This window comes from Strix uralensis, chromosome 3 (genome assembly GCF_047716275.1).
Source record: "Strix uralensis isolate ZFMK-TIS-50842 chromosome 3, bStrUra1, whole genome shotgun sequence".
NCBI lineage: Eukaryota > Metazoa > Chordata > Aves > Strigiformes > Strigidae > Strix > Strix uralensis.
The window spans coordinates 132,322,887-132,337,573 of record NC_133974.1 but is presented as its reverse complement, the minus strand read 5'-3'; the positions used below and the strand labels follow the sequence as shown (position 1 = coordinate 132,337,573).

Sequence of the window (14,687 nt, the reverse complement as noted above, 5' to 3'; positions counted from 1 at the left end):
TGTGATGCAGTAGGTCACTGACGATCTCCTGGAATGCAGGGGGGTCATTCTCCCAGTCTCTGTCCTCTGGCTGAGGAGGCTGGATTCCCTCAACACAACTAGTCTTGCCATTAAAGACTGAGGCAAAGAAGGCATTAAGCACCTCAGCCTTCTCCTCATCACTTGTTACCATGTTTCCTCCAGCATCTAGCAGGGGATGGAGACTCTCCCTGGTCTTTCTTTTGCTACTGACATACTTATAGAAACATTTCTTGTTGCCCTCGATTGCTGAAGCCAGATTAATTTCCAGCTGGGCTTTAGCCCTCCTGATTTCTGCCCTGCATAGCCTCACAGCCTCTTTGTAATCACTGTGAGTCGCTAGCCCCTTCTTCCAAAGGCCGTAAACTCTCCTTTTCTCCTTGAGTTGCAGCCAAAGCTCCCTGTTTAGCCAGGGTGGTCTTCTCTGTCGCCGGCTTCTCTTATAGCACCTGGGGACCGCCTGCTCCTGAGCCATTAAGACTTCCTTCTTAAAGAGTGTCCAGCCTTCCTGGACCCCTATACCCTTCAGGATCGTCTCCCAAGGGATCCTTTCAAGCAGGTGCCTAACCAAGACAAAGTCAGCCCTTTTGAGGTCCAGGATGTCAGTTCTGCTTCCCCCTCTCCTGGCCTCTCTAAGAATAGAGAACTCTATTATTTCATGATCGCTGTGATCAAGAAGCTTAAAATATTTCCATGACACAATTTCAGAGACAGAAATGACCTCTGACAACATTCTTATAAGTATTTTCTGGGGCTGTTACAATCTTCATACCTAGGTATAAACTTGCAAAACCACTTGTGTGCTTACAGAAGACGTATAGGGTTTGGATGATGAAATGTTCAGTGGATCAGCAAACCTCACATTCCTAACAAGGAAAATCTTACAGTGTTTTTCTCCCTCCCTGATCCTGCAGAATTCTTCCAGACTTCAGTTATTTTACTTCTTATGTTTAACATTAAACAATTTAAAGATGATACTTACATTAGATACCACTGTGATAAACGCATGTGCTATAAGAAATGGCAGTGTCTCAGGGGTTCCATATTCAAAACAATCCTTCATGAGGGAAAGGCCATTTTTTCCACAAAACAGACAAACGTAACGAAGCAAGTGCAATGGTACTTCTACATCCTAGAAATATTAAAAAAAAATCATTTGAACATCAATACTAGATCCATTCAGATATACAGGAAATTCAAAAGCTACATTAGATTAACACAAATCCATAAAGAGGCTATTTTAAGTTTCTAGGGAATGTGCACCTATTTAAAAATGGACAACTTACATTCATATCACAGAACGCCCCTAATATATTGCTTTCTTGAGCAGAAATATCCTGTTTAAAAAGAAAAAAAGAAAATTAACTGAAGCAGTCAAAACACATTTACAGAGCAGAAAACAACTGACCATTAACAGATATTAAAGTCAACTAACTGAAAAAAACAAAGATTTAGAGCAAGACAGAAGCTCAAGATTTACTCCGCAAAATATCTTTTTCCGGTTCACCATTTTACCTTCGTTAAAATGTATGTACAAGTAAGCAAATATACACTTCTGATAACATCTCAGCAGTAGCTCTCAATGGCTGGATTAACAGATCATTCTTCAATCCCCCCCCCCTTCAGATCACCGATTTTTACAACAGGAATACCACAAAGGGGATAGTCTGGCACGCTGGCTGCACACCAGCCTGAAAACTGCAGAACCAAACCAATCTAGGTACTTTTGAATGCAATTCTTGCATGAAGATGAGACATATATCCAAACATCTGAATGTAGATGAAATGTAGGATGTTCTGGAGTCCTACATTTAATGATTTAAGGGGCTAAACTGTGGAATTATTCATTCCCACCAGAATATTAAAGTTCTTTAACTTCAACTACTATATTATTTTATATATAACAAAACCCCATCATATAAAATAAGTGTCTAATACTCTTTACAGGATTAAGCTAACTGAAGAGGGGGAAGGAATTGTACCACCCCATCAATTTGTTAGCTATGCGCTGCAACAAGAAATTGGTTTTCTAGAAGTACTAAACTGAAGGGGGTTTGGAAAAACACCTTTTCTTTTTAATGTTCACAACATCCACTTGTTGGGCAGTATAAAGCAGGAATTGTATTTATTAGGGTTGTAACACATATTGTGTGTATCTTGCATATGGCTGGAGGCACAAGGGCACTAAAGATATAAAAAAAGTCTGTTAACCCACAACATTGCCATGGCTACTTGCAGGTAGTTACAGCACACCTGCATCTTCTTCACATCCCTCCATGCCAAACACCCCGTTCTTATATTCACAAATCAGATACAAGTTTAACAAAGTTTTAAATGAAGTTTCCTGAATATTTTTAAAATAGCTGTGTAGGAGTAAGTTTTTTAAAACCATACCAGAGGATGCTGGAAGCACACGATTTTGGATGGATTAGGTGTGATACAAACATTTTGAATTATTCAATATGCTCATATTATAGCTAAGCATTTATTTTCTTTTTTCTTCTGCTGAACTCTAAGTCATGCCTGAACTCGTGATACTCTAACAGTTATTTTTAAAACAGCTTTGAAGCCAGTAGGTGGTATGTTTTCAAGTAGCAAGAAAAGGTGTTCAGCACTCTGCTCATGAAAACTGCAGAAATAGTGTGAGAAAATTCATTAGTTTTCTTGAATAAAAGAGATTTCTTGTTGAGGGAACTACAGTTCTTAGAATACAAAAACCAAAAATTCATGGAGGTCTGCTGCATGAGTCCTGCAAAGCTTACTAAAAGTGTTGCAGTTGAGAGAAAGAGTCTGGAAATGTGACTTCTGTTCTTGCAGATGTCAAACAGAACAGAGACAGAGAATTCCCCAAGACCAAGTTTATAAGGAAATAAGAGAATTCCTCATGGGAATCTAATACGGCATTAAAATCCATTACTTCAGATAAAATGTACTTAGCTGAAGTCTGACACAATCTTGGTGGAGGCCACTTAATTAGGGATATCTTCCAAGAAAGTATTTACTTGAAAAGGAGAAGCAGAGATACCAAGATTCCAAAGAATCAGGGACGACAGCTACAGACACCTGAACAACTGATTTTTCTCCTCTTTCCTTTCATTGTCTATCAAGAACTGCTAAATGGTTGTGTAACTCCCTTCAGATTCACTGTTTGTTCTGAGACAGTTCAGGAGTGCACTTTACATTGTAGCTTCTTTCTCTACAGGATTTTAAGAGCCTCCGTTTTCTATATTTTAGTTTTCCCTCTGAAGTGTCCATTCTAGTCATTACACTTGCTGCACAGAGTATGAAAAGAACAGGGCATACAGTCTTCAACTACCCTGTACACAAGATCTCTTAAAAGCTATACCATACACTAAAAAAAAAAAAAATTAACCAATTCTAAAGTATGAAAAAACCCAAATATATGGAGTTAATTTTGTTTAGAATGAAAAATAGACACAAGAGCCTCCCTCTCCGAGCACCAAAAATATTGCTAATTTCAACAGAAACAAATGGTGTGTTTCCATACCTTATATTTACATATTTGTTTTCAGTATTTATGTCCTTAAGTGGGCTGACCTCTAACTGACTGCAAGTAATTTCGCTGTTTTAGAAATCCAAACTTAGTAGAAAGACATTTTTCATTAGGCTTCTCATGTTTAAGAAAAGTTGAGACAAACATTCTGTCTCTGCATACTCATATTCATTCTACACAGGTCAAGACTATATACTTGTCCATATGCTTGATTTACTTTCACATGATGTAGCATCACTGTCCTCGTATACAGCATATTTCTCTGACACCACTGCTCTCTGCAAGGCTACTTGTTCAAGGTAGCTTCTGCTGTAAAGAGTACATAGCCCTTCCAGCAACCAATCACACTTCCACAGTCCTCACTCTCTCACTTTAAAAATGGTGTAAGGGACAAAAATAATTTTGAGCCCATGTCATTGAAGGAGAGAATCTATAGGATCATATACAGGCCGACACCCTTTTTGACTACAAACAAACTGTTGCTTTGCTGTTTGTTTTCATCCAACTTCCTGAATACCCAAACTAGAGAAAACCTCCTACTTTCCCATGAATGGTTTTCTTCTCTACTAGATGATCAAGTGTAAAATGGCTTTGGCAAGCACCTGGTAAGAGGATTAGACTTCAAGACTTGTCTGCTGTCATTAAGAACAAAGATCTGGGAGGTGTATGCAGAGCAAAGGCTAACAGTAGTATTGACTGCTAATCGTTACCAGAAGTTAATAACACTGTGTGAAAGCCTTACATTGGAAATTTTTAGGTGACAGCCTAATTGGTCATTTCTAGGCAAAGTGAAACCTTAGTGGATGTGATGACTCAATGAAATTGTGTAAATTCAACTCAGGAATCGGCAGTAAGAAATTTCTTAAGTCAGTTCAAATAGAGATTAGAATCTGCTTTGCATCAGAAAATTTCCCTTTTTCCAGGGAAAATGAAATGCTTACAGGGAGAGCTATACCAGCTTCTCCTAACAAATTCCTGGCAGATTTGGTCTGTTCAGGAATCTGAGATGATACACTTAAAACCAGGATTTTTTATTTTATGATCCCTTGAGGATTGAGTTCAAGCCTGATTTAAACCAAAAAGTGCTCCCATTACTGGAACTAACAACTTGTCTCAATTCAACCAAGACATGCTCTAGACTGGAATACAAAATTAGATTCTAAATCTCAGTAAATGAGTTACGCGTGGTAGCAGAAAGCTTTGACATGAAAATAGCTAATATTACTACTATAGAATAACAGAACCCTAGTGTTTGCTAAATACAGAAAATCTCAGTTGTGAGAAAAACGATTGATGCTGGGACCTTTTAAATGCGAACAAAAATGTCTCCCCCAAAAAAGGAAAAAGGTACAAGCAAATACGGCAGCCTAGCACACCTCCATAATCCATACCTGGAAACACAAAAAGTCTAGCTGAAAAGTAAAAAACTTTTCCCTCACTTGTCTGTACCTCAGGAACACGTTTTTCATTCTCAGCTTCCCTTTAAGTTATGTTTTTAGGACAGCTAATGAATGTATTCAATAATTCAAATTAGATATACTAGTATGATATAGATATGATATATATAGCATGTCTGGAGTGATAGCCAGTCACAGTACAGCAAATCCGTGTCCAAGCCACTTTATGGCTGCACATTAAGTGAAAAAGAAATCCCACCAGGCACTTTTGAGATTTTCTTTTTATCATTTGGAAATGAAATTGAAAAAGAAAAAAAATACATTAAGTTGTCATTTAAAAGAAGTGAGTGTGCTTACACACAGAAAAGCTGTTTCAGAACCGTTCACTGCGTATTTCTCTGAAGCTAGTTTCAGTAGGCGTCCCGCAGGAGTACAGAAGATAAATCACTTAAGCAGTCATTGATTTATTTTTTTTAACTGACAAGATAGATCTACCCTCTACAGGTCCTGCTTGCAGAGGCTGAACTACAGATTTCTTTATGTATGGTGAAAGTTAAAAAGGCAGACCAAAATGAACGATGGGAATCCTGAAATCCACAAATCCCAACTTTGCCTCATTTTTCTAGACACATATATTTGTGAAACAACTTCTGTTAACTTATGCCCGTATGTTTTGGAATAAGACAAGAATCCAAAATCCAGCGCACCCAAAAAATCCGCTATGTTGCGAGTTTTAACTAGATTTATTGTCAGATACGGCAGGATTCATTCAACAAGAACTGATTATATCTTGTGACCACCCTCACGTGCATAACCAAAAATTATATATGACTTGGTATCTTCTCCTTTTGGACTTCAGTTTAAAAAGCAAACTTAACCACTCAGAGCTCCAACAGAACTCTCAAAATTCTCTAAATAAAAAATAAAAAAGGACTGGGTAAGCTGTAGTATTTAATTCTCCACTTTGACTTTCTCAAAAGTTTGTTGGCTAGAAGCTTTTTTATATAGCTAAATATCCATCTCCTTTGCATGCAAGTATTGTAAAAGAATTGTTTATTTGTTATTTCACTACCACAAGCTGGATCAAAATCCAACCTTTCTAAGAACTATATTGTCTCAACTAGGAAATGGTAACACTATCATATTTATTTCAGAAACTGTGATTTAAACATCGCAGGATTTTTGAAAACTTTGTTTGATTTTTTTTCAGAAAAAATATGCAAATGGTAAATGGCAGTCCTAACACATATCACAGAGAAAAATCAGCACCACAGAAGAAAGCTACTTGTGTAGAGCTCAATTATTCCAGTCAATTAAACAGCTGTTCTAACAAGTAAATGTGGTTTTTTGCACAAAGTTTAGTTTATGAAGCTTTGCTTCTAGAACCACAGTTTGTAATGAAAAGAAATTAGTAAACTATTAATGGGTTACCTTCAGGAAGAAAGGCTTCACTATAGTCCCCTTTTTGCCTTCCTGTTATTTAAACAGTACAATAATTCAGTGTACAGTTCCATCCAACACTTATCAATATATTACCTATAACAATTAAGCATATTTTAAAGAAAGTGTAAGAGTATGTGTCATTTTAAAAGTTTCTCTGATAAGTTCTACTGAAGTCAACAGGAGAGCTGAATTTGCCCATCCTGTGTGAAAGCAACTATCAAACACGCACAGTCTACTCATTAATAAGAACAAAAAAACCTGTCACAAAATAATTAAACATACAAGTAAAGATAAGATATACCTCTATTGTGGGATGTGTATTATGCTTATAAGCAGTGTACAGAGGAAACTGAATCTGAAAGATTTTTGCCACACACAGCAACAACTTTTCCTTCTCATCAGTGCTCCATAAGCTAAAAGCATCAGTGTTCTTTGCAGACTCCTCCTCTGTCAGGATACAAGTTCTTGCAGAATCTAATTTTTTCTCTATAGATTTTTGCCGTTCTCCATTTTCTTCTTCGTGAGACTCTCTTTCTACATTCAGGGGCTCATCAGCATGATTACTCTGATCTTGCCATGTTGAATCTATATTAATAGTGCAATGTTTACAGAGCTGGTCCCGCAGAGCTTGAACTTGGGCAATCACTAAGTTAATAAGCGCACATACTACTTGGTTAAAGATCTCCAAATGTTTGTACTCCTTGAAACAGCACAGACATTGTCTGTAAGAAAACAGAAAAAAAATAACAATAAAAATGGCTGAAGTAGCTAAAATGGGAACAGGTAACTGACCAAAAGAACTCTTCACGTTAAAACATCTGAATCAACAAAATAGGACAGACCTGTAGAAATCAGGAAACCGAAACGAAACAGACCCCACCCAGCACCAAGTGGGAGTCACAAAGCTCTCCTTAAACCCTGCGAACATCCCATTACCTCCAAACGCTTACCAAAACTATCAAGTCCCTGTTATGGTTTAGCAGCTGCCACTATGAGTAAAATATACAAAAGAAATCTTAGGGGCAAGGTCACCGTACTACTGAAGCAATGTTCTCCAGTATGTTCCTGAATCTGGTTTCCTCGTCTGGCTTTCTCTATTGATCTTTACTGCAATAAAGCACCTGACATGCTTGTCAGTTGTGTAAGAACTGATTATTGTTATTTTTAAATCAACAGGGCTGCAAAGTAATTTTATTTTTCGTAAAGCATTTAAGCTCACTTAATCTATCTGCATTTGGATAGAAAACCCATGCACATTGTACCCTTTCCCCACATGGGAAAAAGCAGTATTAAGTATCTTCATTACTTTTTTCACTTCGTAGGCTCCCAGATGATTCCTCTGACTATCTACTGACACACTGTAACGTGAAAAGAACAAGGGGGAAAACTATACACCATCGCTTTATCAATATAATCAGAAAAATCAATCATCAAGTTTCAAAACTCTGTAATATAGCTCTAATTCGGGGAGAGGGTAACTATATATTGCCAAAGAGATTCTGGGTGCATAAACCCTCCCCGAGATACACACCCTAGAATCTATTGTCTGGGAACATTTGCTTCTTCCATACAAACAAGCAATCTCCTCATTCCGAACAAAAAGTGGAGGATGCTCCCCTAAAAGGATCTAAATCCTGAAGAAGGTCGAGAAGAAAGCAACCAATCAGCAAGGGTGCTTCAATCAAGACGAAAATCAAAGACTACATGCTTGTAACAGCATCTTTGTGATGACTCAGCTCTTTCTCACTCAAACTCTACTAAATGATATAACTGCTATCTAAACTGGTAGCTGTCTTGCAGTAGAGACCTTCCTCCTGTTAGATGGAAAACAATGGACTCCAGTCCATGACTAGAGTTCTCAGATATTAAATAATGTAAAAAATACACATACTGGTTCTGAAAGAAATTAGCAGGCAAAAGACAGGGCAAGTAGTCATCAGTAAGAAGTGACTAAAAAAATTCTTCTGCAAAGCATAGCATTTAATCTAGAAACTGGGCTTAATAAACTATAATTTGTAAAAAGAAAAAAAAGGTAAGTCAGAACTATGACAAGTAGAGGGTGCTGCCTCTCTTGATGGAATACAAATACACCCTTGAGCTACAGCTCTTAAAGCATATACATTCTGAATACAGAGACCTTTTCTAAGTAGGTTAGGCAGAAAGGTAACATTCAGTATTCCCTAATTCCAGCACAAGATACAGTGATGGAAGCATCTAAAACCTTTTGTGCCATCTTTGCAGGAAGAAAAATCCATTTCATATTGTCTAAGCAGAGTGTGCCTTTACCCGTTTGAAAAATAAATTCTTGTGATTTACTTGTAAATGTATTTTCATATTAACAAATGACAACGAACTGCAGGCAAAACCAAGCGCATCCTCAAGCATTTATCCTTGGGGAAAACTATGTACAATAGGTTCATCATTTATGCCTACAAATTACTACCCCACTTGGCTGGAACAAATTATTCTCAATAATAATGAAAACAAAGTTTGGTGAATACTTCTCATATCTGTATGTGAATGCCAACCGATACTGGAGAATTCTCTATTGAGCAAAGGCACATTTTGTTTCAAGACAGAGGTATGTGCAAAACCTCAAAATCCTCATGTATCTGAATGTATTCACAGGAAGAAGAGCTCCGCCAAAACTTAAAAGATCTATGAAAAAATGAGTACGCTATAAATATGACTTCTTTGAACATAATTTCCAGAAGAAAACGGCAATGGAAATACTACATGTAGATGGAAGAAAAAGGTATTCTTCAGGCTGTGTTGCCAAATGACCTTCTGAAGGAAAGCAGAGATTTTAACTACAGGTAACAAAATAAAAAGCAGCTCTTAAGGAAGGCCTCAAGCATGAAACAAGCAGAACTCTCAAAAGCCCATCTGGCAGAGTAGAAACAGGACATGAAAGTAAAATGTAAAGTAAAACTTCCTATGGCATCTTTGTTAGACTCTGCTTTGAATAGGTTAAGGACTGTTTTCCATACTCTTTTATAGTATGAAACCATATATATGAAAGGTAAAAAGAAACTAGAAGAAAATAAAGAGTTAAATGTTACTCAGTCTTTATTTTTTCTTCAGGTTGGATTTGTTATGCTATAGCTGTTGATCAGAGCAAAACTCTAAACAGATAATGACCTGGAAAACGACTAGGTTGCAATTGTTCTCAGACAAACTTGGCACCTAGGACCTGTCAAAAAATGACAGGATTCTGGTTTCTGTTACTGTTGTTTATTTTTATTTAAAATTCCTTCTCTGTGTCTAATAGCATATTGCAGAAGATAATAATTTGCTTTGAGTGAGTGCCTTCTTTGGGCAGAATGAGGAAGAAGAAGATTCTGCTTTCGCAGGTATCCAAAATGTGACAATCCTTTTTTTGTCTTCTGGAGTCTTCTAAATACCAGAATAATGTTTTTTCCAGTTTATTCTCTATGCTTTTCGCATTATTCCTTACAATTTACTTTGGTCTTGTGACCGCTGCTGAACACTGAATCCCAAACATCCTTACAGTAGATTCTTTCTAAGCACTAATATCTATACAATTCCTTGTGCTGGAAAAAAATAAGCAGCTGTGAGGTAAGCGGAATAGCTGATATAACTATTTTTAAAAAAACGACAGTAATTTAAATAATAAATTAAAAGCAATAACATAGTTGACTTAAGACAATCACGTGCAAAGAATTTTCTTTATCAGTTTAGTAGCTATGGGCTGCAATCATTCATCATCTTGACTCAGAGTATCAGGACACTGAGAAAAATTTAACATGATGGTCCCATTCAGAGTGATCTTTTCTTAAATTCTTCCTACCCTACCCTAACTCCACAGGAGGTGGTCAGAAAATTTCACGTTAAAGCAGCAACACACGTTATTTGTCAGTCTGATATAGCTATTTATTGCTACACAATTATTACAGCATCCAGAATGCCAATCAGATGCAAATATGCTTTGCCCAAAATGCACCGGGTAACATGTTTATTTTGTAAGTAGTAAAATGTCCTTTACTCTCCAAGTATCACTTAGCTACACTTCAATAACTTGACCATTCTAATTCACTCTACTGTATTTTTTAAGAAGGGAAACCTACTGTTGAGATCCAGTATCAACACTCAAACTCAATCCAAAATTACCTTTGTGTCCAGGAATTGATGTAAGCAAATATCTTGAGGGCATGTTCCTTTCTGAGCTGCAACCCATCAGCACCTTCAATGTCTGATACTAAAGAAAACAAAAAACATAAACATATTAGTAGCAAAAAAACCCCCGCAGTGCAATTGCTCTATTTTTATTAGAAATCGTCTGTGTTAGCGTGAAAAATAAAAAACATATTTTGTAAATATATTTTCACATTGGGAGACTGAAGTCCTCAACCAGATCTATGCATTTTTTGTTTCAGTAAACAGGCAAGGTAAAGTTTAGATGCAACTAACCTGAAAACAGAGACCGCACAGTACTCTTGAATGCTGCTGTGAAAATTAGTGATTGAGAACAACCTCTTTTTTCTAACCCTCTTCTTATGAAACACTCTTCATAAGCATCACTGGGAACTACCAACTGATGTGCACTTTCAAACAGGGACCTTCTTCAACAATTTTACCCATTAACTAGGCACTTCTCCCCCCCGATTTTAAAAGTCTGCCTTTTGAGATGACCATAAGAGCCTGACTTCCTTTTCCTGATCATATAAAGACTGGGGGCGGGGGGGGGGAAAAAAAAACACCACAAAAAAAATAAAACCCACAACAAAACTATCAAGATAAGAACAATGTGCAGTGTATGCATGAAGTTATTTCAGACTAGCTAAGATGATGATTATTACTATAAATATAGATATATCTATACTGACATTTAGCCATAATGAATCACTAATTGGCAAAATGATAAACGCTTACCACATTACAGCCAGAAACCAGAACAATTGTGTACTGAATTCAAAACCCAAATATTTCAATGTGGTATTATCAAATGTCCCACTTTCATCTAAAAAATACTCATACAATATAATAAGCCACATCTTCAGTTACGCATCAACTGATTATATATTAGGGCACTGGATTCTGTCTACTGGCCACATACCTTTCCCCAGCTATCACCACACAATTCTCATTTCCTCCTTGTCCTAAACTTTCGTACACTTCTGCAGATATCTAACTGCTACACAAATTGAGAATGTCAGCATTCCCTTTAAGGTGACCATTTCATTTATAACAAAAATAAGTATTCATTTCCACATTTCATATGAAATTTCAAGTATTACATGCTCACAAATCTACTTCACAAGCAAGCTTTGTGGGAAAGCTTCTCAGCATCCCAACCTCAACCTCTTTTCCAACCTCAAGCCTTGCGAGGTCCTACGTGATCTATCAATACAGGTTTCCAAAAACTAAAGCTAATGAAAATCTGCTGGCACAGATCAGAAACTAAAGTTCAGAACAAGACCACTTCAGAGAATAATCACACAAAATACCTATGACTTCTTTGAAATAAGGACATTGCATATGCACACACAGACAGATTTTCATAGATATGCACACACACAAAAATACATACAAAGCGGTCTCTCAATAGGATACCATTAAACTTTAAAAATCACTTTTCTGTCTCACTCCTAGAAGGCTTTAAAGATCCCTAGGAAACACTGGGCAAAGTACAAAATTGACAAGCAGACTGAAAGACGGGCATCACTTGATACTACTTTTATTTTAAACACCACAAATTACCGTGACTCTTGACTCTCAAGGCCAAAGCAGGACACTGAAGAAACCAACAACTCAGTCAAACAATTTAGGTCAATCTTACCACAAAAGACAGATCCTTAACTACAGATACCCTGTGAAAAAGACTCGCCCAGCATAAAAGGTTCATAAAACCTTCATTTTCCGGATTTTGTGAGCATTGTTTCATTAAGATGAATTCCTTCATACTCCACACAAAAACTGTTGACAATAATGTAGTAGCAACAAACCTAATTCTAACTTGTAGGATCTTACACAAACATTTGTACATTTATAAAACTTCCTTCATCCCCACATCACCCTACTTAAAAAACACACACTCTAACAAGTAGGACAGTAAATCCTAACTTCCAGAGCAGCTTTTTCACTGCAATAGTTTGAAACACTCCTGAATTTCCGTCTGAGATTATGAAAAAATGGAAGAACTGGAAGTCAAGTAAACTGGTCCCTTTAAAGCTACAATTGCCACGTAAAGGGTACAGAATGTAGAAGTTACAGAAATACTGAAGCTTATGCCCCAGGTCAAAAAAAAATAGGGAGGTATATGCACTAGCTGGAGAGACCTGTTATTTTCCTGCTCGTGCATTCTACGTGGCGCACACAGACCAACTTCAACTGGTCTTATTTACTAATCATTGCTAATTAATATAGTAGCTACATACACTATATCCTTTCTGTTTTCTGTACTTAGAAATAGTATTGTTCTTGTTCCTGAAAATACTCAGGAAGCTCCAAACAGGAGCAGCCACACAGAGGCTGCAGTTTTCCACTGAGTTGATAAAAGTCTGTGCCACTACCAAAAGGGGTAGCAACACATCTGGCAGGGCAGGGCTTCTCCTACTGGACAGACCTTAGCTGAAGCTCTCTTTTGCTCCTTGGCAAATTATATTTTCCAGCTCAGCTAATTTATGTCCTTACAACCAAAATTTAAATCCTAGGCTTTCGATTTCCTCTCTTATTCTGTGTATCAACTTCACGGACACTCTTGATTTCGAGCACCTCTCTTTAGAGACACATGAAACTTGAAGTAACAGCAACAATCAGTTATGAAGCCTTTCTAATATTTTTTGAATTGAAAAAAGTACAGATAGAAAGACCATAAGAACAACCGCACTCATCACCATTCCTGCACATTTGTTGATTTCAGTCAGGTCTGTAAGGCCTCCCTTGCTGCATGGGATTTCATTTCCAACTGATGATGTTTCTCTCTCTGCTTTCAAACTAGTTTTCTTCTGCCTCGAATGGGCCAGTAGTTGTAACAGACTCATTCACTTGTAAATAAAGCACGTCCTTTTATTCCCTCCCATATTCAAGCATCCTGCATGCCTCAGATCCTCCTTCATCTGCTGTCTCCCCAGTCTCTTACACTTCCAGTGTTTCAAACCCTGCAGTAACAATTATGTCAAACTTTTTCAAGAACTTTTCCTGTGACAAGCCTCCTTCTTGCAAACTGATTTGGTGGGTAAGACTTTCCCCTAGTTGCATACGCAAGGCAGCGATTCCCACCGGACGCGCCATGGCATACTTGTGTGCTCTGAGAGCATCTGAAGCACATCAAAGTGGCAGCTTGTGTGCTCTCATCAATAAGAATTGATAATATGTGCTCCAGAGCTTTACAGCCAGCCATTGCATGATCTATTAGTCTCTCCCTCAGCGGTGGCACTCCAATCCTAGGGTCAGCTCCTCCAGCCCCTGTCTCCAGCGGCTGCTTCTTTCTCCAGGCGCTCACAAGCTAGCGATGTCAGAGATGCCTTGCCTAATTTACTCCTGAGCTCTCTGGGCTCAGCTTGATACTCCTTCCTTAAATTTGCTCTAGCAAATTTTTTATTTTCTCAGGTAAAGCCTCTTAGACCTTCTCACCCTTCAGTCCTTCCTCTTCCCTCTTACTTTCCATGCACACAAACACCTTTGCCCTGCACTAGATCCAATTTCAAAATCAACATAACCCAGTTCAAGTCCGCACTACTAACAGCATCCGTGGCCGTGCATTTCAACAACCATTAGAGCTCCTGCAGGAACCCGGAGAGCCAGACTGAGAACCGAGCAAATGCAACTTACCAATCTAACCAAAAACTATCCACATTTTTGTGGGCTTTGTAAGCCACGGAATACTCAGGCTGGCAGATATGTAAGCAGGGGCGCTGGGAAGGAAAGTGTGAGGCTGAAAGAAGTAAACACCTTTGTAGTGACTGCAGATGTAAAATTGCCCCACCCTGTCTGGAGTAACTTCACCCTAATACCGCTCATCTATAGGCAAAGAAACTGAAGATACAGTTACTCTTAGAGTATGGAAAAAACAGGACGTTGAAGGCTTTAAACAGATCCATCCAAGACAGAACAAACCAGCAGAAAGAAGAAAGACTGGTGCGTAGGTAAATTCCAGCTAAATATAGTCTACAAATGTAATATAGGAAAGGGGGTTTTTCAGCATACTTGCAGTGTCTCATTTTACTGAATCTTTACAAGATGGTTTAGAGCTCTTTTTGTCACAGTAACACCATGTAAGAGGTGAGCTGTTTAACAAATCCAAATAATGAGTTGCTTGATTTTTTTAACATCCTCTAGCATATAAGTGTTCA

The 14,687-nt window shown here is 37.8% G+C and overlaps 1 protein-coding gene across 15 annotated transcripts in view; it reads right to left on the bottom strand.

Moving 5' to 3' along the window:
* Positions 1-14,687, bottom strand: part of USP34 (ubiquitin specific peptidase 34) — a 145,979-nt gene that overhangs the window by 116,700 nt on the left and 14,592 nt on the right. For 14 of the 15 annotated variants that reach the window (XM_074864438.1, XM_074864439.1, XM_074864441.1 and 11 more), the window contains exons 2-5: positions 10,504-10,591; positions 6,674-7,094; positions 1,305-1,355; positions 1,001-1,150 (exon numbers count right to left, since the gene is read on the bottom strand). In XM_074864438.1, coding sequence (XP_074720539.1) covers positions 1,001-1,150; positions 1,305-1,355; positions 6,674-7,094; positions 10,504-10,591 — 710 coding nt within the window. Of the gene's footprint in view, positions 1-1,000; positions 1,151-1,304; positions 1,356-6,673; positions 7,095-10,503; positions 10,592-14,687 lie in introns of those variants that run through there. The other variant, XM_074864453.1, reaches the window with a different exon arrangement.